Source organism: Ascidiella aspersa, chromosome 7 (genome assembly GCF_963924565.1).
Source record: "Ascidiella aspersa chromosome 7, kaAscAspe10.2, whole genome shotgun sequence".
Classification (NCBI taxonomy): Eukaryota; Metazoa; Chordata; class Ascidiacea; order Phlebobranchia; family Ascidiidae; genus Ascidiella; species Ascidiella aspersa.
The window spans coordinates 26,566,152-26,586,886 of NC_139453.1; the positions used below are offsets into that span (position 1 = coordinate 26,566,152).

Consider the following 20,735-nt stretch of genomic DNA (forward strand, 5'->3'; position numbering starts at 1 on the left):
GCGTACATGTTTGCGATATATAGTAATACACAGGTAGACTATAAAAAATTGTTTTAACAACAAAAATACTGCATTTGTACTGACGGAAACTGACGTTTTCAAGACGGTTGAATCAACAATGTACAGTGATTGCTACTTAGATGTGCAAACTGGTGTTTCAAAGCGCTAAAAAAGCGAGTAACTAAAATTACGTGCCGTGCAATTATCACAAAGTTACAACAAAAATAAAAAAAGCTGCTAAAATGGATTCCTTTGCAAAACATACAGCAATACAGCGATTTAAAAAAGCAGGCATAAAATATAACAGCTACATTTCTTTTCGATAACTAAAATAGAATCTGATCTAATAAAAATCTACAATATTTCACTAATTAAAGATGCCAGCATATAAAATATATAACAAAATACGATGTCACAAAGCTTCAAGCGAGCACTACTATTTCTACATATCGTAATATGACAATACAATCGCTTCGTGACGTCACAGTCGCCTTTATTTGACGTCACATAGCAAGGCCACTCCTCTCAGAACCCAGTTGTCGGGGTTAACTGCTGTCTTGAGGTCCACTTCAGCGATGTAGTTTCTGTCTGTACGCGAGGGCTTCTTGTAGATGGGGCAGCCGTAGCACTTGTTGTCTTGCTTGTTAGCTGCAAAAATCGTTGTTTCATTATAACGTATTTATTTATCTTGATAACGAATTGCAAAGTCAAAAAGGTCGAGTAGATTGACATCATCTTGATTAAGACACGACCTTTTTGGCTTATTTATTATCAAGCTACATTACTGATCTGTGCACAGTGTACCCAAGTATGTATTTATATTTTTAATTATGTTTTGCCGGTCTTTATTCAGTTGAATTATTACGGAAATCGCGTTTTTCCACAGCTGTGTTTAAAACTATAAGGACCCTACTAAAGAACTCACATTTATTCTATTTGAACGAAAATATGGAAAACCGGCTCTCACTTTCAAAGACACACAAGTTGCTCAAGCAATAAATATAAAAAATCAAAGACTATTTAAGGGATTTTGAAAAACATAGCGTTTTGCAAAGACTTTTTCAATATAGATTCAAAAACTTTGTAGGCAACCCTGAATAAGCTTATTGGCCCCACATATCTGCACGGCGTCGATGTGGATGATCGGCATTAGCTCGAAGAAAAACGTAAGGTTTTTCAAACACTTTTCAATACGTAAATCAATTCGAAGACATTTTTGAAGATATAAACACTTTGCAGGCAACCCTGAATAAGCTTATTGGCCTTACATTTCTGAACGGCGTCGATGTGGATGATGGGCATGAGTTCGATGAGAAACATAAGGTTGTTCAACCACTTTTTAATACGTAAATCAACTCAAAGACATTTTTGAAGATATAAACACTATGCAGGCAACCCTGAATAAGCTTATTGGCCTTACATTTCTGCACGGCGTCGATGTGGATGATGGGCATGAGCTCAAAGAGCACCTTGGACTTGGATTCGACCAGTTTCTGGCCTCTCCTGTCCCAAGCAGCGCCTTCAATGTACAGACCGTACACGTATACCCCTTCCTGGGGCGCAAACTGTACGTCTTCACTGTTCGTGAACTTAGTCACTTCGTTGTGCAGCGCCACGCTGTCCAGCGCCCAGCCCTTGTGCGCGCGCGTCACCTCCTGTGTGACGTCACAATAGGGGGTTGATTTTCGCAGTTTTGAGAAAGTGTAATGTTTTCAACGCCAAAAAAGGTTTTTCGGGAGATGGGTTTTAAAGTAGTTAATTTCATCGAGAGAGCTGAATTCCGTTTCTTGTTACAACCTCCATATATAAGTGCAATACAATAGAAGGCGCCGTTAATTGATTAGTTTGCCTCGTCCATGGTCAAGTATTTATACAATATTACATTTACTAATGAACAACATAGTTTATTTTTACCGGTATGTATTGGTAACGCACTCAACTTGTTTTTGTAACTGCACATAGAAAGTTTATAATGATCAAAAAAAACTTTTTTTTTTTTTGGCAGAGGTTTTGGAGATATGGAAGTAGTTAAATATTTTGTTGATAGCTGAATTCCGTCTTATTACAACCGGTTTATAAATTGTCAGATAAAAACCTCGATATATAAGTGCAGCACAATTGACTTTAACTCCTTACATAACAGCTTAACATTTCATAAAAAACAAGTGGAGCATTTAAATCGAAATCGATCCAATACAAAGTTTTACATTCAAAAATAATTTAGGAGCATATAGTCTATAGATGGTGGTTGTAGTAAGACGTAGTAAGAATATCAAAGCCCACACGATGTAGGTATCATTTCGAACGTTTCGAATAAATCTTTATTTATTTATAACCTCTACGAAACGTTCACAATGATACCTACTTCTGTATGGGCTTTGATATTGTTACTACAAAAAACAATTGTTTACTTAAATCGGGCGACTAATAATGCAAAAAAAGGCAATACTATATTCCACTACGGCTCATTCAAAATTTTTCAAACTTTAACAGCACAATCATTTCACCTGTTTCATTGCTGTCAGGAATCCTTGTGGATTGAAGAAGCCAGTCATCCAGAACGACTTTGGCTGACCTCCAAAGCACCACGTGCGGAACTGATTGTTCCGGTCCAGTAGCTCCGTGAACCAAAAGCCGAGAGTACTGGACGGCCACGACACCTAGCGGAAAAAATATAAATTTTTAAGATTTCTATCCAATGTTAAATTAGATACTTGACCGATTAGGCATTCGTAGAATTTTACTAAACACGTCTTGCTTAAAGTTTTAGATAATAAAACATTTGCAAGACTTTACTGTTGCTCTCAAAATTTTATGCAAAAAGTCCACCGGGTTGAAAACGTGTAGGTAACTTGTAAAAATTTGTTTCTCAACACTTTTGGCGGGGACCCAAATATTTAAGCCTTGGCGACCTAATTCTCGTCACTTTTTGTAAGTTTTAAGTGAATAAAACACAAATAAGACAGAAGCATATATAACTTGTAATTTATTTTAAATAAGCCACATTTTCGTTGAGCATCTGCAATTTTCTCAATTTTTTTGGAGAAATCTTAGTCAGAACTATTCTCAATAAATTTAACAACATAAAACTAATACAGCAGGCGTCCCAAACAAATCAAACGGCGACCCATTTGAAACACTGCTTTACCAAACGCCAAACGAATTAATATGGAGTGTCTGATGAGTCCATAACAAACCAGAGCTAAACATCGATACCACCTGGACACCATTGTATTTTTTAACACCTAGCGCTACTTACTGACCTATACATCGCTTTCTCTTCTTGTTATTTTTGTCCTTTGTTCTTTTGTGTACGTGGTATCGTTTTTATCACTGATGATGCCATAAGGTATTGTCGAAACGTTTGTTTTGCCGAATATAATGGGTTTCATATTTTTATTGGAAACAAGATTGGCCTATGAATTAGGACACAGCCGCGTGACAATTAGTACAACCACCCACCTTAAGCCACTTAGCAGGAATCCTTGCGTCGTACATACAATCAAGTGCGTCCCTTAGGTTCTCACTCATGATGATCGTTCCTTCGATTGCAAGCTTCAAGTCGTTCAAGGTGGATCGAACAAGGGAAATCACCTAAACGAAGTGCCAATGTTTAAATTGCTTACAACCAAATCGCTTATCTTGTTTAAATGAGGATTTGATACAAGTTTAACGTATTTTCTTATATGGAAAATAACCTGGCCCAACCAGTTTACGTTGGTGTTGCCCAACTAGCACCAAAACGAGAAAAATACTCGTCGACCACATTTAATGAGGGTACAGAAATAAATCCACAAGGCATGAAAAAAAGGCAAAAATCGAGTGGTAATTTTATTCCTACACTTATGTTGGTTTTTACTGTGCTTAAAAAATATATAGGAGTTAATTTAACGTTACAACGAAATCTCAAAAGAAATACCTTTTGCATCCTGTCGATTTCTTGTCGCAGAAAGATGTTCATCGGCTGAAGGGCTCCCATCGTTTTCAAACGCTCTTTTACCTAAGGGAGCAATTAAAATATAACTATGTTGTACATTTAGTGACAATATTTGTCCGACACCCAACAACATATAAAAGTTTTCTAAGCTATATCACTTAATTGGTTGAAAAAATTAAAGTAAACAAAGCCATTTTTCTTCTTAGCTTACTTTGCTGCCATTATTAACAGGTAAATGTGACAAATATTTTACAGCAAAATAAATAATTAAAAATAAAGCACAATCAACACTTGACTGTTTTTCAGAGGGTTTTATTACAAGGAAAAAATAAAGTAATTTAGACTAGTGGAAACGTACACGTAAACATTTGTCTTCATATAGTCATCAATTTTCGTAAGTTAGATTGCACATTTTCGCGCTAAATTTAAATTAAAACTTATCGTTCTCATATTCACAAAAGCAAAATTTCCAAAAAAAATTACACGGATTTTCCATAGTTGTTAGACCTAAAACCAATCCGAAAATGACACTTGAAATCCGGGAACAAAAAATGCGTTACACAGTTCAATCAACGGGAACCCGGGTTCAAAAACTCACCTCGTATGGGATGTAGTTGTCTGGAAGCTTCTCAAGCATATCCTCGGCCAATTTGTAGGCCACGTCTTCCCTTGTTTCCCCTGTACCAGAACTGCTGTCCTTGGGCTGAATACTGAGCACTGTGTCCAGTATCTGCTTGGCGCTGTTCGTCTGGTAAGTGATGTCGGCGTTCGGGTGGAGTCCGAAAACCTCGGGGGTGTCAGAGATCGGCAGCTCCTTGAATTTTGAGAAGAAATGCGAAGGTTTAGTGCAAGATCGACCGTGTTCTATCGAAAGAAATCTAGACTTTACCCATTAAAACAAGATTCTTGTTTTTGCGTTAAATTAGATTAGTCTAGAAACCTCTGTAGTGATTTCTACAGGATATTTTAAAAACAAAAATAAATTAGTTTATTTTTTACTACATTTGACCCGATGGTTCCTTATGCATTTGGTGAAAACGCAGTTTTATTTTATTCTTAGAAATTGTTTAAATACAAAGAGCTACAAGTTCCGGTAAATTAATAGCAACAAACATTTTTTTAGGGCGAGGCTTTTTTCAAAGTATAGGTTACAAATTAATTGCTATACTGACAAAAATATCATGCGTGACATCGGTTTTATATCGCTGTATATGGATATTGCCAATAATTCTTGGATTTGACTTATGTCTTTTCGACAAATGACTTGGGTTAAAAATTTTTTTTAAATTGCGTTAAAAACCTTAAGTTTTCTGCAGGAAACAATTTGATTGCTTTATGTTGCGTTTTTGTTATTTTTAGTTGAGTTATCGCCCGTAATTGAGTTAGTTTACCAATTTTAGTAGTTAGCGCTACGTTTTTATAACAAGGACTTGGCTTGGACTTAGGGTATTTTACAAATTACTTGACTTGGACTGAAGTCATTTCAAAAAAACTTGTTTACAACACTGCGAAGTTACATAGTTTACATGAAGATCAACGATGTTTTGCCCACTGTTTAATTTCCATGTTTATTTTTTGACATACGGCATACTGAAGACCGCCGTCTGTGTAAGTTAGTGAGGTTTCATACCTGGATATGATCGAGGTACTGTCCGACGGTCTTGCAATGCGGGATCACGTATCCTCTGTAGAACTTGAACGAAGACTGGAACATTGTCTCGCTAAACCAAACTTTTGCGAAGGTGTTGAGCAACCTCTTGTCGTAATCGTCCGTAACTCGGCCGCCATATTGTATCTCGCCTTTAAAAAAAGATCAGTATGTTTTTTTTTTGGTAAAGTATCGTTTTTTTATTTAAATGAGGGGATCCTTTAAGTTTGGTAAAGAATTGCAAGGACAAAAATGTAGAGTAGATCGACATCACCTTGATTGACGTTTTGATACGAGCTTGTATCATCTTCAGATAATGTGACTGAGAAGTAATTTAAAGCGTCATTTACAAAAGGTGAGAATCATTTGAGTAAGTATATTTTGACCAAGCTTTAAAAATAAATAAGTTCGACGTTCACTTTATGCGACCAATGGCAACATTTTTTGGTTGTTGACTGATGTTTAGTATTTCCATTACGTTTATCGGTAACATAGTTACAGAAAAACTTAGCAGTAACGGTTACTAAATAATGTGCAACACTAGATTCCATACAGAAACAAATGGCAGTATTTAAAAACGTTGTAAACCGAATATGTCCTATTGTCCTTACTAATAAGGTAGTAAACATCAGTGTTTGTCAAAATTCATTCTCCACATATGGGGTCCATGGAGCAGTGTTCGAGGAGGTACGACAGTACAAGATTTTAACTATTTCGACAAACTTTTAACTATTCAACAGTAAAGGCAAATTTGAGGTTATCGTTATGACTTTAAAAATACAAATTGCCTCTGGTAATTGTAATTGAAGTAGTTAAATAGCAAATAAAATCTCCCACCTATCATGTATCTTATTGTGTTCCACGACACTCCCTTCTTGATGTCCATGTCGTCCAAGTGATTCTGTACGAACTGTACAGTGGCGTTAAAGTCTGCCTGGTTGAACTCGTACGGGATGTTCCAGCCGATCGGACCGAACTTGCGCCTCTCTTGCACCGTTGTGTGGAGGAACGCGACGCCGTACAGCAGGGGGCGCCATTGCGGCATGTTCGAGATGTCAAGTTGGTCTTGGGTGATGGCTGAGCGGGAAAATACATCATTTTGAGGTTTGTGTCCGAAAATACTGGATCCTTTACTTAACTGAACCTTACACGAGGCGTCGTATACTTGTATTAAATACATGATACATACAAAATAATAAAGGAGTAAAACGGTATTTGGCCTACGACGCAAAGGGGGCTCAAACGTTTAGGTGAAATTTTAAATGGTTTTGCCAGCCTTGCACTGCTTTTATTTACACGATCTTTCCCCACAAGTCTAAGCGATGAGATAAAGGTGTGAGTGCAGAAGGTAACTAATGATGAAAGGTGTCAATGTAAAATGTCAAAATAAAAGTACAGTTCGAGGAAAGACCAGGAATAAGCCGAAGCCTTTAGCCATCAATAAATAATAGTTACATGAAATTGCTTATTCTAGCTGCGCTTAAATGTTTAGTTGTTTAGTAATTAGCAATTTAATGGGTAAAACGATCTTCCACCGTTGTTTGTATCAGTTATCGCGGTAATTTTCTCGTTTTGTACATTGTTTTACCAAAGCACCAGCTTGTCTATGAATGTTTAACTCAATAACCAAAAACAACGACAGTTCTGAAACGTCTAAAGCATAAATTGAAATAGCTTCGTTGCAAACACCAAAAGTGATATGAATTATTTTAAACAAGTCATATTAAAATGACCTAAGTCAAGTAATTTGCTAAAATAACAAGTCCCAGTATAAATCATCAGATGCCCAAGTCAAGTCATTTTAAGAGCAAGTCAACTTCAAGTCATAATAAATTGAAACTTTAACGTTACATAGAAAATTAAAACTTTAACATTTCAGATTGGTAAACTCGTCCGATTATAAGAAATAACGCGACTAAAACTATCGCATGAATACAGCTAGCAAATACGTGCAAAAATGAAGATAAACAATTTGATTTTATTGAAAATTGTTTAATGAAAACACTTAATTTAAAGCCAAGTTTTTGACAACATGACTTCAGTCCGAGCCAAGTCATTTGTCGGAAAGACTTAAGTCAATTCAAGTCATATTGGTCAAAAGACTACGTCGAGTTATTTGAAAACAGTGACTTAAGTGCACTTAAGTATAGTGATTGACTTACCTCATTACAACATTTGTGATATGAGCCCGCAATTTACACATTTTTTTAGGACTCTTATTTCTAGAAACAAAAAAAATCTCTTACTCGTGTAGGATCTCTTGAGGCCAGCCTTGAGTCCCTGGGGCGGGTCGTTGGTGAACTTGATGGAGCTCTGCAGCAGGGTGATGGGGAACTTGGGGTGAACTTCGGTGGTTACCCACAGTCGAAAGCTGGGGTGAACCTCTTCCGTTTCTGTCACTGTTACCAAGAGCTCGTCGAGGAAGTCCAAGGCCAGGTGGCAGTTCTGAAGCAGCGCCCAGCCTCCCTGTCGATTTCACATTTGTTAGGCTTTTTATAACATTGGGTGGCGATTGAAAATAGCGTGACTTGATGTAAACGTTTCTGTACGTTTGTTAGGCTTTTTTAACCTTAAATGACGATTGAAAGAAAGTAGACTTGATGTGAAGATTTTTTACGTTTGTTAGACTCTTCAACCTTAAATGGAGATTAAAAGAAGGTAGAATTGGTATAAACGTTTGTTTATACGTTTGTTAGGCCCTAAACCTAAAACGGCGGCTGAAAACGTGAACTTTTTTTACGTTCGTTAGGCTTTTTAACCTTAAATAGCAGTTAAAAGAAGGTAGATTTTAAGCTAACGGCAAAATATCGGAACAAAAAGCGTTAAAAGTATGGGTGCAAGGGTTAAATTAAGATGTTCATACCATCAACTGGGGTAAACCATGTAGGGGTGTTAATACTTTACCCCGCCCGCATGTTTTTTTGAAGGCTTAAAAGTACGGGTTCAACCCATGAACCGCTAAGCACGGAAGGCAAAATTAAATGTCAATTTAAAAAAGAAAAATAATTCCCAACGGATCTGCTAACATAGGGGACACCAAAAGGGCCGATTAAGTTTTAAGATTTACGATCGCGGGCAGAATTGCGTTCGACAAATATCAACTGTATATTTCATCTTCAGGAAATATGCTGCGGGCCAGATCAGTTTTGCCCCGCGGCCGGATCTGGTCTTAAAAAAATAAATTGAAATTGCTAAGTTCACTAAATGGACATTGAGAAGACCAATATCAAAATAAATCAAACGACTAACAAAAGAAAAGCAATGCAATAATTAAAAACGGAAGATAAGACGTTTAAAAGTACAACGTAAAATAAAAAAATAAAAAAATAAACAACAAAAACGTAAAAAAAAATAAACAACAAAAACGCCCAAACACAAAAAAACACCTCTGAAACACAGACCAAAAAATAAAATGAAAAACAAATCGCTTCCAAGAACAAGCAACTAAAACAAACTGCTACTCACGTTTAGCATCGAGTGCTGGATAAGTCGTCTGGCGTGCACCTCTTGACCTTGACCCATGCTGACGTCCTTGCATTCAAACTTCATCTTCTTGGCCAGCGCCTCGATCTGAATGGTGGGGTCGGACCCCATCGAGAGGAAACAGATCATCGGGGTCCGGGGTCCACTTTCCCTCCACATGGCCTCAAGGTCTAGGATCACCCCCTCGGCAAACTGTGGACCCAGGGTCTCCACGATGTACTTGCGCGACTGGTTAGGAGAATATCATAAATGTTAGGTTATCGAAATTGTTTAAGTTTTCTATGTTTTCCTATACCTCGTGATGTTTGATTCATGTGTTGGGATCACGTGATTTTAATCTTGGTTCAGCTCTAGCATTTGTACTATAGCTTGTAAGTTGTATCTCAGTTGCAGTTGCTTACAGTTCTAATATGTTTATTATTAATATTATTATTTTTTATACTTGTTTTATTTAACATCGTTGTTTTATTATTCTATAAGGTTGTACTTCCGCGACTGGTGAGTAAAGAAAATTGTTGAAATCGAGATTACTTGTCTATAGTGATACAGCAAGTGTAAGGCAAATTGTAACTTATTTTTGAATAAATTTTGAAGCTACTGTTGAATAAGTAATCATTATTAGGCCACTGAACATATAGACAGAAGTAAATCTATACACAAGTATAACTGAAATGATTTTATTGTTTGTCTAGTATATTTCGCCTATAGTTGCAATTATATTGCCCTGAAGAAGATTGCCCGAATAGGTAATTAAGACGTTGGCACTTTAATAAAAATATATTACGGAAGAACAATTTTACAACTGAAACAATGCCTGGCAGCATCAGCATATTCATTTTTAACTGAAATGATAGCCTGAAATGATAGAATAACATTTTGGAGCAGAACAAGTAAATACAGTATAACTGAAATAAAATCTTGAAATAAATAGACGAACATCTTGAAATAAAATTTGAATGCAATTTTAGCAGTAAGCCAAACAAATAGACACAGATAAACTTACTATTGAACGGAATAAAAAATATAGAAGGAAATCGTTTGGGGTTTAGATACAAAACTGTAAGCTTGGTAGCACTGTTGAAAGATAAAGCGTTGCTTATTAAACACGGAAATTTCAGTCAATTAAGTTTTAAATGAGCCACTGGTTCTATAATGGACAGCAGTTAATCACTACTTAGTTAAAGAATCATGGAACTAAGTTGTTTGTAGTAAATAGACTTAAACCGATAAGTTTTTACAACGATTTATGATTGGGTCTTTTATTCTGCACAGTTAGAATACATTTAATAGAGAATATAGCTAACAAACACAAACACCGCCAAAAGTGAGTCAATTAACTTACGCATTTGTAACCAACATAAACCATTGTAAGTTGTCAATTTCCAAAACTAGCTGTCAATTTCCAAAAGGTGACCAGTGAACACCAACCATACATATTAAACGCTAATTAAAAGCATATTCAGCAATCTCACCTGGACCATAGTTCTATCCGGGCACCAGCATCTGATGAGCAGCAGTCGGTGAAACACCTTAAGCGAAACCTCGTAACCGTCTGGAATATTGGCGTCTTCTGGCGCTTCTTTGTCGAACCATTGTTTCCATTGTTTCTCGTTGTTCTGGATCTAAACGAGCGAGGAAATTTAGCGATTGTGACGCAACAATGTAATGGAACTTCTGTTGGCTTGTATTATTATTTGAACGACAAGCAAGGATTGTGTTCGCTTTTAAGAAGGATTAAAAACAAATATTGGCCGAGTAAGATGCGCGTTTGTGTAGTGTGTCAAATTTCATTTCAGCAATCCAGAGGTATAGGGTTCGATTGCAGGTTAAGCAACCCGCGATTAAGTCAAAATTATAACACCCTTACTTATATAGCTTAAGTTCGTAGCTCAACCTGGGGTGTAGTATCCTTGAGTGGAGTTAATTAATTATCTAATTTAATAAATTATTTATCTAACCTTTATAGAAGCTTAGTTGATTTAAAATAAAGCTTCAAAGATTTGGCAGAAGAAAGTTTTGTTTTAAGATTTGAAACATAGTTAGATATTCTTGAAGCTCACCATACCTGTCTAAGTATGTCGCTGAAATGTTGCAGCTTTGAGAGTTCGACGAGGTTAAGCCAGGTCATGTCAAGAATCCACTTGCAAGGCTTGGGTGGACAAGCCTTCAGGTCCAAAGATGCTCCACCTAACGAATGTATTTTATACGTATCAGTGCACTGTCATACTCTTTGTGTTGTTATGTTGCAGGTGTGTAAGGGCAATTTTAAATGCTGATGAGCGTGGTAAATATACATGTGCGAATAACTCAATTCAATAGACAATTTTTTTGGCAGATACGAGTGTAAACCTATATTTTGTGTGCTTACTTTTTACGAATTGAGCAAAATAAGTTTGCAATATTAGTGGTGAAATCCGACCTAATGCAGCAACCCTTGCACAATAAGTCAAGTTGGTTAACAAAGGCCTCTAAAAATGAAAAACATATAAAGGCGATTTGAACTTATCAAAACCCTAACAGAAATAAAAGAGTTATTCTAAACGTTTAAAACGCTACCTACTTCTGTATGGGCTTTGATATTCTTACTACGTCATACTACAACCTACAACCTTTATGCTCCAGCGAAATATTTTTCTTGCCAAAGCGATAAAACAGATCGGGCGGCTTTAGTGTATAGATAAGAACAAATAACGAAGCATCAGGCATTTCTAATCGATATAAAATGTTACAGTTCATTTGCTTACCTTTCACGAAAGTTAAGAACTCCCGATGCTTAATATCCTTGGCGGTGAGCTGGATCTTAAGTGCGATGAGCAATGTAAAGAGGGTCTTGTGCGACTCATAGTAACCACGTGCTGCGTACTTGTACACCTCGTACGTCATCAGTTCTATGATGTTGTGAATCCGCTTGCTGGTCACTGGACTTTTGCCAGCTCTAGGTTGTGACAAAAAGGGTTTATTGTCGCTGGGGATGTCCATTATTTCAAAAACTCGTCCGATACTGGTGGAATCGCCATCAATCCAAATCTCAAGTCAATGACTTGACTTAAGTGCACTCAATGACTTGAACTAGGTGCACATATTCGTTTGAGCAAAATGACAGTTGTTGCTCACAATCACGAGTTTTAATAGTTTAAAGATTCATCTTTTTGGGGACTTGACTTGGTCTAATTTTACTTGGCTGGGACTTGACTTGTTATTTATTCAAACATACTTGATTTGGACTAAAGTTATTTTACCAACATTGTGACTTGGACTTAAGTTTTTTTTCGAAAATGACTAGACTTGGACTTTAAACAAACGTAAACAAATAATCCTTACTTGGCTAGAGAGAGATCGAATAGACCTAGGAACTGCTTGAGTGAGGTCTGGTACATCACGTTCACCATCGACATCTCGACGATGAGGAAGTACAGGATGGAGCCCCTGGTTGCCACTGGTCTGTATTCCTCACGGGCCGCGTTTATCTGGATCTCAGTCTCGGCGGCTGTTTGCAGTTTTTGCGTCACCTAATAAGTTAAAAGAGTTAAACAGAGGGAATACGATAAACAAAATTGAAGTGGAAGTATCGGATAGTGCCGGGTAAGCCTTCCGTGGTGAGTAGACCACATTTAATTTTCTATTATGTATACTTGCAACACTTTGATTTTAATGTTCTATTACACTCAACAAATTAAAAATAAGGTTTGCTTTAAAGCACTGTTGTCCAAAAACGCATTTAGCTGAAGCCAATCTCTGCAAATTACTGCCGTTGTATATTAAGAAGGCAAAAAAAAAAATCATCATACGTTTATACATTGTAGCAAACACACAAACGGCGAAATTTGAGTAATGTTTTGCTTTGTTATTGTGTTACGCATTACAACATTTTTTTCTTCAAAATTTTAATATTTTTTTAAGTTGGTTCCAGAAAGTTTCGCAAAAGATTTCCAATAAATAAAAAAAAACTAAAAACCGCCACACCATTTAAGAGCAGGTCGTTATGTAAGTATACAGGTTTCATACACTCCTAAAAGGTATACATCGGAACTGTAAAAAGTCAGTGTTTTTCTCTCGCGTTATTTATGGATCACGTCGTTTTTAAAAATATGTAGCTCGACCAGAAAAAGCTCTTTTTGATAAAAAAAATTTAGAAAAAAAAAATGATAGGACTTTATGTTGTTCGATGTGAAAAATGTAGAGTTGTAAAAACCTCACACCTTTACTTAAATTAAGAATAACAAAAAAGTCTCCAGTTTTAGGTTAAAAAAGTTTATCTCTGACGCCATTACCTCCTCTGCGGTTTGTTTTGTGATGCGGAGGACCCCGAGAAGACTTTCGTCCTCCACGAGGCTTCCCTTGGTGGATGTGAGTCGGAAGAGGAGGTTGTCCTCCAGTTCCTTCATCTTCCTCTTGTTGGAAGTCACTCCGCTCAGCAGGTCGTTGCGTTCCTTCTCCAATTCCTGATCAAATGCAGATAGATACACATCAGACTAGGGCTAGTTCGGATATCAATAATTTTTACTATCCGGATAACGGATATATCCGTATATTTGGAATTTATCTAACCGGTTAACCGGATAATAACTGCTAAGTGAGACAATCGATTTCACGAGGTTTGCATGAAAAATTGATTGTGAAATCATTACACAGTTTTATTGTAGATCCACGTACACGCGCAGTACGAGCGAATACAAGAAAAATCACGCAAAAAGCTTTTCAACTGACACTACCAGACTTTACCTTGCCATGAGAATGCGGTCTTCTATTAAAAGAATCATTCATTATGCTTTCTTTGTGACGTGATAGTAAATTTCACTCGTGCATTTTACGAGTACCGTAGTTGAAAGTATAAGACAATAGAAGTGCGAACAAAGGTTTAATTGCGGTCAGGCGGGAGTCGGCCTCTACGTAACAAAGAACGTTCAGACTTACTAAAAAGTGTAAAGCGCATTAGCAACGATACTATTTTAGCCGGTTAACCGGCAGAATTATATCCGGATATCAGATAGAAAAAAAAACTGCGGTCAATCGGTTAACGGTTATCCGTTATCCGGATAATCTAACCCTACATCAGACGATACTGATTTTTCTTTGTGTTCTACCAAGTGTTTTGTTACGTTATGTGACACCCAGGAGAGACAAATCTAGTTTTCCTAAACGTAGTAAGAATTTCAAAGCCCATACAGAAGTAGGTGTCATTTTAAACGTTTCGAAAATCTCTTTATTTATTTCCAACAAGTTTGTCTACTGGGCCTCACTACAACTTCCAACCATAATGCTCTATAATTTATGCAAGAATAATTGCGTGTCACTACCCAAGTGTTTTTGTTACAATGGTCACGTGACACTCAGGATCAGACAAATCAAATTTTCTAAACGTAGTAAAAATATCAAAGCCCATACAAAACTGCAAATGGTTTGATAGTGTTCATAGGACTCCAGACGATGTATTCATGTCGCTGTTTTTAAACGACTTTGCTTCCCCTAACATAAATCATTTGGGCAAAATGACTTTGCCATTAAAAATTTGGACTCGAGTCGTCATTTGTTATAAATCGCTTGACCTGAGGTCATCTACGCTAGTGTTTTTAAACTTCTTTGGGTTTGCTTAACTTTCTCGGACAAAATGACTTGATTTCAACTATTAATACATTTTCGTACAATAGGGTATTTACGTAAACTTCTAAATGTAAAAATGAAAAGTTGAAATTCATTTAGGGAATTGTAAACTATTGCTTGGAATAAAAAGAGTTACCAATTTTGGTTTTGTTTTAATGTGACATTTTATTTTTGAGGTACATGAATTGGATTAGACGTCACTTTGGCTTAATGTTGTCACTATAAGACTTGATCCGCTATTTTGTTAAAATATTTTTTGAGTTCTGCAAATGACATTGAAGAGTCGCCTACTAAGGCGTTTTGTCAAAACATGGATGAATTTTCGACAAGATCACAAACATTTGCAGATAATTTTCAGGATGATAAATTGACTGATTGTTTGTGTTTTGTAAATATTGTTTAACTTACAAGAAAGTTTTCAATGCATACATTTAACACGTAAGTTACAATTACACTGCGTTTAATTCCTATTATTACAATTTTATTTACTTCCGTCGACCATCGTAGACAGGGGGTACGAATATTTGATGAAGGCAAGGCTACCAGCGCTAGAATGGTTCAGAAACACTGCTTTAGGCGAAATACCACAAACGAACCTGTTTCTCTGTGAGGATGACTCTTCCTAGCAGCTGATCTTCGAGTCCCTTCACCGTCACCGTGAAGTCGATGATGGAAGTCCTCGCGCTGATCTCAGGTGTGTAAGCGGGGTTGGGAAGCTTGGTGGTTAGGTAAAGACGAAAGCCCTTCATAACATCCACCTCCTTGTCACCGACCTTAACCTGGACGCAAATCAATGTGATGGTTTTAATTTTGTTTAACGTAAAAATTTTTGAATTGCAAAACATTCTTAGTCAAGTCTTCCCATTCCACGTTATTGAAAGCAGTGTTGTAATGACTCAAGTCAATGACTTGATCTGTGACTGGACTGAAGTGACTGCGACTTAACTTAATGACCAAATTAGTGCACTTAAGTCACTGTTTTCAAATTACTTGACTTGGCTTAAACCTTTTAGACAAATAACGAGATTTGGACTTAAGTCATCGATTCAAATGACATGGGTTAAAATTAAGTGTTTTCATTTAACATTTATCTTATAACATTGAGCTATCTATTCCAAGTTTTGCAAATAAAACGAATAGATTTGCTACATGTATTTTTGGGGGGATTGAATTATTATAATCGGATGACCAATTTTCATGGTTTATCGTTTTTTTATTATATTGGTGGTTTGACTTGGAGATTACTTATTCTGATAATGACTTGACTGGGATTTGACTTGGGCAACTGATTACTTGGACTGGGACTTGACTTGCTATTGACTTGGCCTTAAGTCATTTCAAAATGACTTGTTTACAACACTTTTTGAAAGCACCAAATAGGTGCTAAAAATTAAAATAAAATAGTAGAATTGCCCATGATGTCTCTAGTAACAAAGATGGTAGATTTATTAATAAAACTTAAGTTGTGTTGACTCCATAGTTGATAGAAGTGTTGAATAGCATTTACTAAAAAAAAATTAGCTGCCCTGAAGTTGTCTGTTACAAGGTAGTCATGGTCACTGATTAAGCTTGTGTTGGTATGTACTTCTAAGTATATAAATATTTCCCATACCTTGTTAAATTTTTTCTCAACTATTAACCAAAACAAAAACTATAAAAAAATAAAAACTTTTGTATTCATTGACTTGAATTAGCGCTTTTTTATTTACCTTGAACGTGCTTCCGAGTTTTATGAAGTTCTTGTCGAGAACGTTGTCCAACATCGGATCCAATTCCTCGCCGATGTCTTCAATGAGGAGAGGTCTTCCGATGGAGAGGGCGTCCTCCAAGTGGTTGCGGAAGTACTTGTGGTTAAGGTAAGTAACCTGGAGAAGGTAATTACAATTAGAAAACTAAGGCCAAAGAAAGTCCAAGTCAAGTCATTTGTAAAATAACTCAAGTCCAAGTTAAGTCAATTGTGAAATAACTTAAGTTAAAGTAAAGTTTCTTGAAATTAATAACAAGTCAAAAGTATTTTCCAAAGTCCTTGTCATAGAAATTTAACGATACTGTTGAAACTTGGTAAAACTAACTGTTGAAACTTGGTAAAATTAACTGTTGAAATTGGTAAACTCGTTCGATTATGAGCAATAATTTAACTAAAATACGAGGAAACACGCAACATATAGCAAGCAAATTGTTTTATTTGAGATAAATAGTTGAATTTTATAAAAAATGCCTATTGAAAACACTTAATTTCAAAGCAAGTTATTTTGCCAAAAGATTTAAGTCAAGTCAAGTAATTTAAAAACAGTGACTTAAATGTTTACAACAGTGCAAAGCACTACTCCTTATTATGTTCAAAGAATATCTCGTTTTAAGGAAATTTGTTTTTGCGTTGAATTTTCGTTTTACAGGAGGCTATGGCAAACTATTGTTTTCACATTGTAAGCAATACAGGAGAATGGTTTGAAAATAACAAGAAAACTGAGAATTTTCCATGGATTTTTTTCAAAGTGTCATCATTAAAAGTAGGCTCTACAAAAAAAGGTCTCATTTCCAAAAACTGTTTAGGCGAAAATTAGACTATTTTATTGCAATTTAATTTTAATGATTATTGTTTGGGTATTAGCAATGCGAGTTTTTTGGGCATAAAACACAGAATCGAAAAGTTTGGCCATTTTGCCAAATGGTTGAACCACATTTCAGAGTTAATTTTGAGCAAGTTGGGAATAAGTTGTTTTTTGAGAGGGAAAAGTTAAAGTCGATGGAGTTAAATTAATTCAAAAAGTTGTAAATTTTTTCGCTTCTATCCCTTAATAAATGCTTTTATCCGACAACAGTATATTACCTGCATTTCGCTGTTAGCTTCCTTGTTCTTGATCCACAATTTCCCCTGACCTTGTGGGTCGACTAGGAGGGGGTAGCGGGCTGCTTTCGTCACAATCATTCCGTTCTGGATGGATAGCTCGTCGTTGGGAAGTCCCTGTATTGAGAACAAAAAATGTCGATTTAAAGATTCTTGAAAAACGCCAATAAGACAACTTTATATACTAAACCTTTTTTAATAAATTATGTGATTTCAATGAATATATGCTTGTCTGGTATGTGTATATACATTTTCGCCTTTAGTTGCATTAATATTGCCCTGAAGAAGATTGTCCGAATAGGTGGTCGAAACGTTGGTACTTTAATAAAATTTTGCCAGAAGAACAATTGTAGAATTGATTAAATGATTTCATTATACTCATGTTTACGTAATGTAGTGAAGCACGCTTAACAAAAAAATATTCGCCTATTTTTATGTTTTTCGGTTTCACAAACCTGTAAATTCCATTCAGTGATTGTAGCAGAGTCCGTTAGCATTTCGATCAAGTTTAACCCGTCACTGTAAGGAATGTGTCGCCTCTTCATTTCAGTTCGCCACTCTGTGAACAGTTTTCCTTGTTTAAAATTTCAGAAATCATGAGCATTTTCTATCTAACACGTAGAACGAGTTAAACACGCGGGACTTGGGGTATAAACACCAACTTAAGTTCAGAAGAAACAATCATATTTTAAGTTGACTATTTAAGGAAACATAAATTTAGAATAACGAACAGAATATTAAAAAAAACGTTCTATGTTTAGTGACCCTGAGAGATTTTATTATTTGTTTTGCACACATAAACACATTTTAACACATTATGTTCATTCTGGGTTATAATTTTAGTGGTTGAATTGGCCGCACAAAAACTATTTTGGTTCGACAGCTTTAAAAATGCGAAAAACATAAAACATTGGTAAAATGAAAAAAAAAAACGTCTTGTGTACTTTTAAGTACCGTCGCAACATAAAAATGTACCACACTTGAATTTTTTATGAAAATTTTCCGAAACATTTTTATGAAACAAAGGTCCACTGAACACAGACGGTTCTTGTTGTAAAAAGCAGATCGCAATTTTATGCGGTACAATATGGCCTTAAAATCTTAAGAGCACAATTAAAATACACATCACATGGGTCGATTGACAAACTTGTTTGTTTTTGCTTTTTTGTCATGAGACAAAAATTAATACAGCAACAAATTTTTAACCTGTCATGAGCAAGTTTCTAAACTCCTGGTTGAAGGGTCCGGCGTAGGAGAGGAAGGCGGTTGCCATGAGAACATCTCCCACCAGCCTTCGAGTCTGCGCCGCGAACTCCCTGCTCTGCTCCGTCCACCTCTCCTTCTCTCCTCCGAGGACACTGATCAGGGAGGTGGCGGTCTGCATCTTCCTCCGACACGCCTCTGCGTTCGCTTGGAGCTCCTAAAGACGCGGAGTCGAAATTGGTAAGGAGACAAAAGTTGGTGTTATGCAGGGGAGGGCAACGTGCGGCCCGCGGTCATTTTTTGTGCGGCCCTTCGCCTTCTTCCTGATATTTTTCCCTAAATAAGGGTATTTTGTGTGCACCAATGTGGGAACTTTTGCTCTTTCAGTTTCCTGTTTGAAAGTGCAATGTAACCCATAGGCTACACAGCTAAATTAATGCAGTTGAACTCGAATGGAAAGCATCTATTACAAAACAATCTTCATTGATAAAGTTTTACTTGCGTCGCGTTGTTATGACAAAGAATTGTTTTGCAACAATCACACTTGTCTGCTACGACTTTTGCCGCGCATATTGACTGAGATGTTATGTTAAACAGCTGGTTTTGAATTATTGCTGTTAAATAGTTTGCGTCTATGCACATCTGGCCTGGAACCAAACATTGACAAGTTGGTTCAAAATATCCAACATCAGCATTCTCACTAACTTATTTGAACATCCACATGTGAGCCTGCTATGATATTTCATATTCGCTTGTACTTGTGTTTTTCTAGTAAAAGCTGAAAATATCAATTGGTGTTTATTTGATGTGCGGCCCTTCTGTAAGCATTAAATTTCCTAACTGGCCCTTGTGTTAAAAAGGTTGCCCGCCCCTGGTGTTATGTTTGGAAAAACACAAAGATTTTAAGTCAATTTTGCTTGAAGATTTTAAAACAGGTCCCGCCATTAAATAAACAAAAACATTTCATGTACCGTACGGTACAAAAATGAAAAGAAATTTCTTTAACTCGATCGATAAAGATTAAACTAAGCACATGACTTGGTCGAAAATAAGTTTGTTTTGGTGTTATATGAAAAACATATTTCGCTAATAAAAGCATCATCAGTAACTTAATTCGAATGAATTCGGTAGCAGAATGTATTTATCACACAACATCCAAACAAACTGATTTTCGGTTTACTAAGTTCTGTACAGTTTAATCTTTATCATTGATTTGTAACCAGAATCGTTTTTTTTTTCAACATTCGGATTCAGGCAGATTATGTTATTCGAAATAAAATTTTAATTATTTAACTCGATTGTTCACCTTTTGGCCTTTTAAAGCACGTTATGAGCATTACAAAAAAATGGTCCCCGAATTATTCAAGACCTGTGTTCATCAGTTTTAAGCGTTCCACCATTGGAATGCTATTTTTTACTTTACCTTAACTGCTAAAAATTGGTAATTTTCTCAAAGAGTGTTTTCTGTAACAAAATACCTTTTACGACAAAAAAATCTCTTGAGTTAACAAAAAATTTTTTTTTAGCAAAAAGGTGCTATATTAAATAAGACAACTTTGCAGCATTTAACAAATAATAATAAAAAACGTGGTTCAGATTCTTACTAATCAAAAAACAGTTTAATAAAGCCGTTAATGCATTGTCAGAGGTGACAGTTTGCACATGTGGCAACATTTTACAACCCCCAAGGAGTTGAAATTAAAGCAACCCGTTCATCACCTGTTTTTCCCTCATGGCGGCGTCGTATCGCGCCTGGACGACTGCCAACTCGCGTTCCTTCTCGGCGAGTTCCTCTTCTGCTTGCGAGAGATCTTGCATCGCGATCGTGTATCGAGCCTCCTGCAATTTGTAAGCAAATGTACGTAGTAAAAGTTTTGTAAACAAGTCACTTTGAAGTGAAAAAAAGACAAAAAAATAACAAACAAACAATATACAGCATTAAAATTGTTTTAATACAAACATTGAGACATATAACCCAATTATTTCAAAAAATATTAAATGCAAACACTTAATTT

At 36.2% G+C, this 20,735-nt stretch overlaps 1 protein-coding gene across 1 annotated transcript in view; it reads right to left on the bottom strand.

Annotated features, from left to right (window-relative positions):
- Positions 1–87: 87 nt before the first annotated feature.
- LOC146138725 (dynein axonemal heavy chain 5-like) overlaps positions 88–20,735 on the bottom strand; it is an 82,847-nt gene continuing 62,199 nt past the window's right edge. The window contains exons 66-86 of the mRNA XM_083394043.1: positions 20,440–20,559; positions 18,724–18,937; positions 17,973–18,076; positions 17,500–17,634; positions 16,379–16,534; positions 15,266–15,448; positions 13,340–13,510; positions 12,390–12,577; positions 11,813–12,003; positions 11,134–11,255; positions 10,541–10,690; positions 9,051–9,296; positions 7,832–8,051; positions 6,423–6,662; positions 5,568–5,737; positions 4,536–4,751; positions 3,920–4,000; positions 3,463–3,594; positions 2,508–2,660; positions 1,421–1,655; positions 88–648 (exon numbers count right to left, since the gene is read on the bottom strand). Of these exons, the coding sequence (XP_083250169.1) occupies positions 494–648; positions 1,421–1,655; positions 2,508–2,660; positions 3,463–3,594; positions 3,920–4,000; positions 4,536–4,751; positions 5,568–5,737; positions 6,423–6,662; positions 7,832–8,051; positions 9,051–9,296; positions 10,541–10,690; positions 11,134–11,255; positions 11,813–12,003; positions 12,390–12,577; positions 13,340–13,510; positions 15,266–15,448; positions 16,379–16,534; positions 17,500–17,634; positions 17,973–18,076; positions 18,724–18,937; positions 20,440–20,559 (3,582 nt within the window). The 3' untranslated portion in view covers positions 88–493. The remainder of the gene's footprint in view (positions 649–1,420; positions 1,656–2,507; positions 2,661–3,462; positions 3,595–3,919; positions 4,001–4,535; positions 4,752–5,567; positions 5,738–6,422; positions 6,663–7,831; positions 8,052–9,050; positions 9,297–10,540; positions 10,691–11,133; positions 11,256–11,812; positions 12,004–12,389; positions 12,578–13,339; positions 13,511–15,265; positions 15,449–16,378; positions 16,535–17,499; positions 17,635–17,972; positions 18,077–18,723; positions 18,938–20,439; positions 20,560–20,735) is intronic.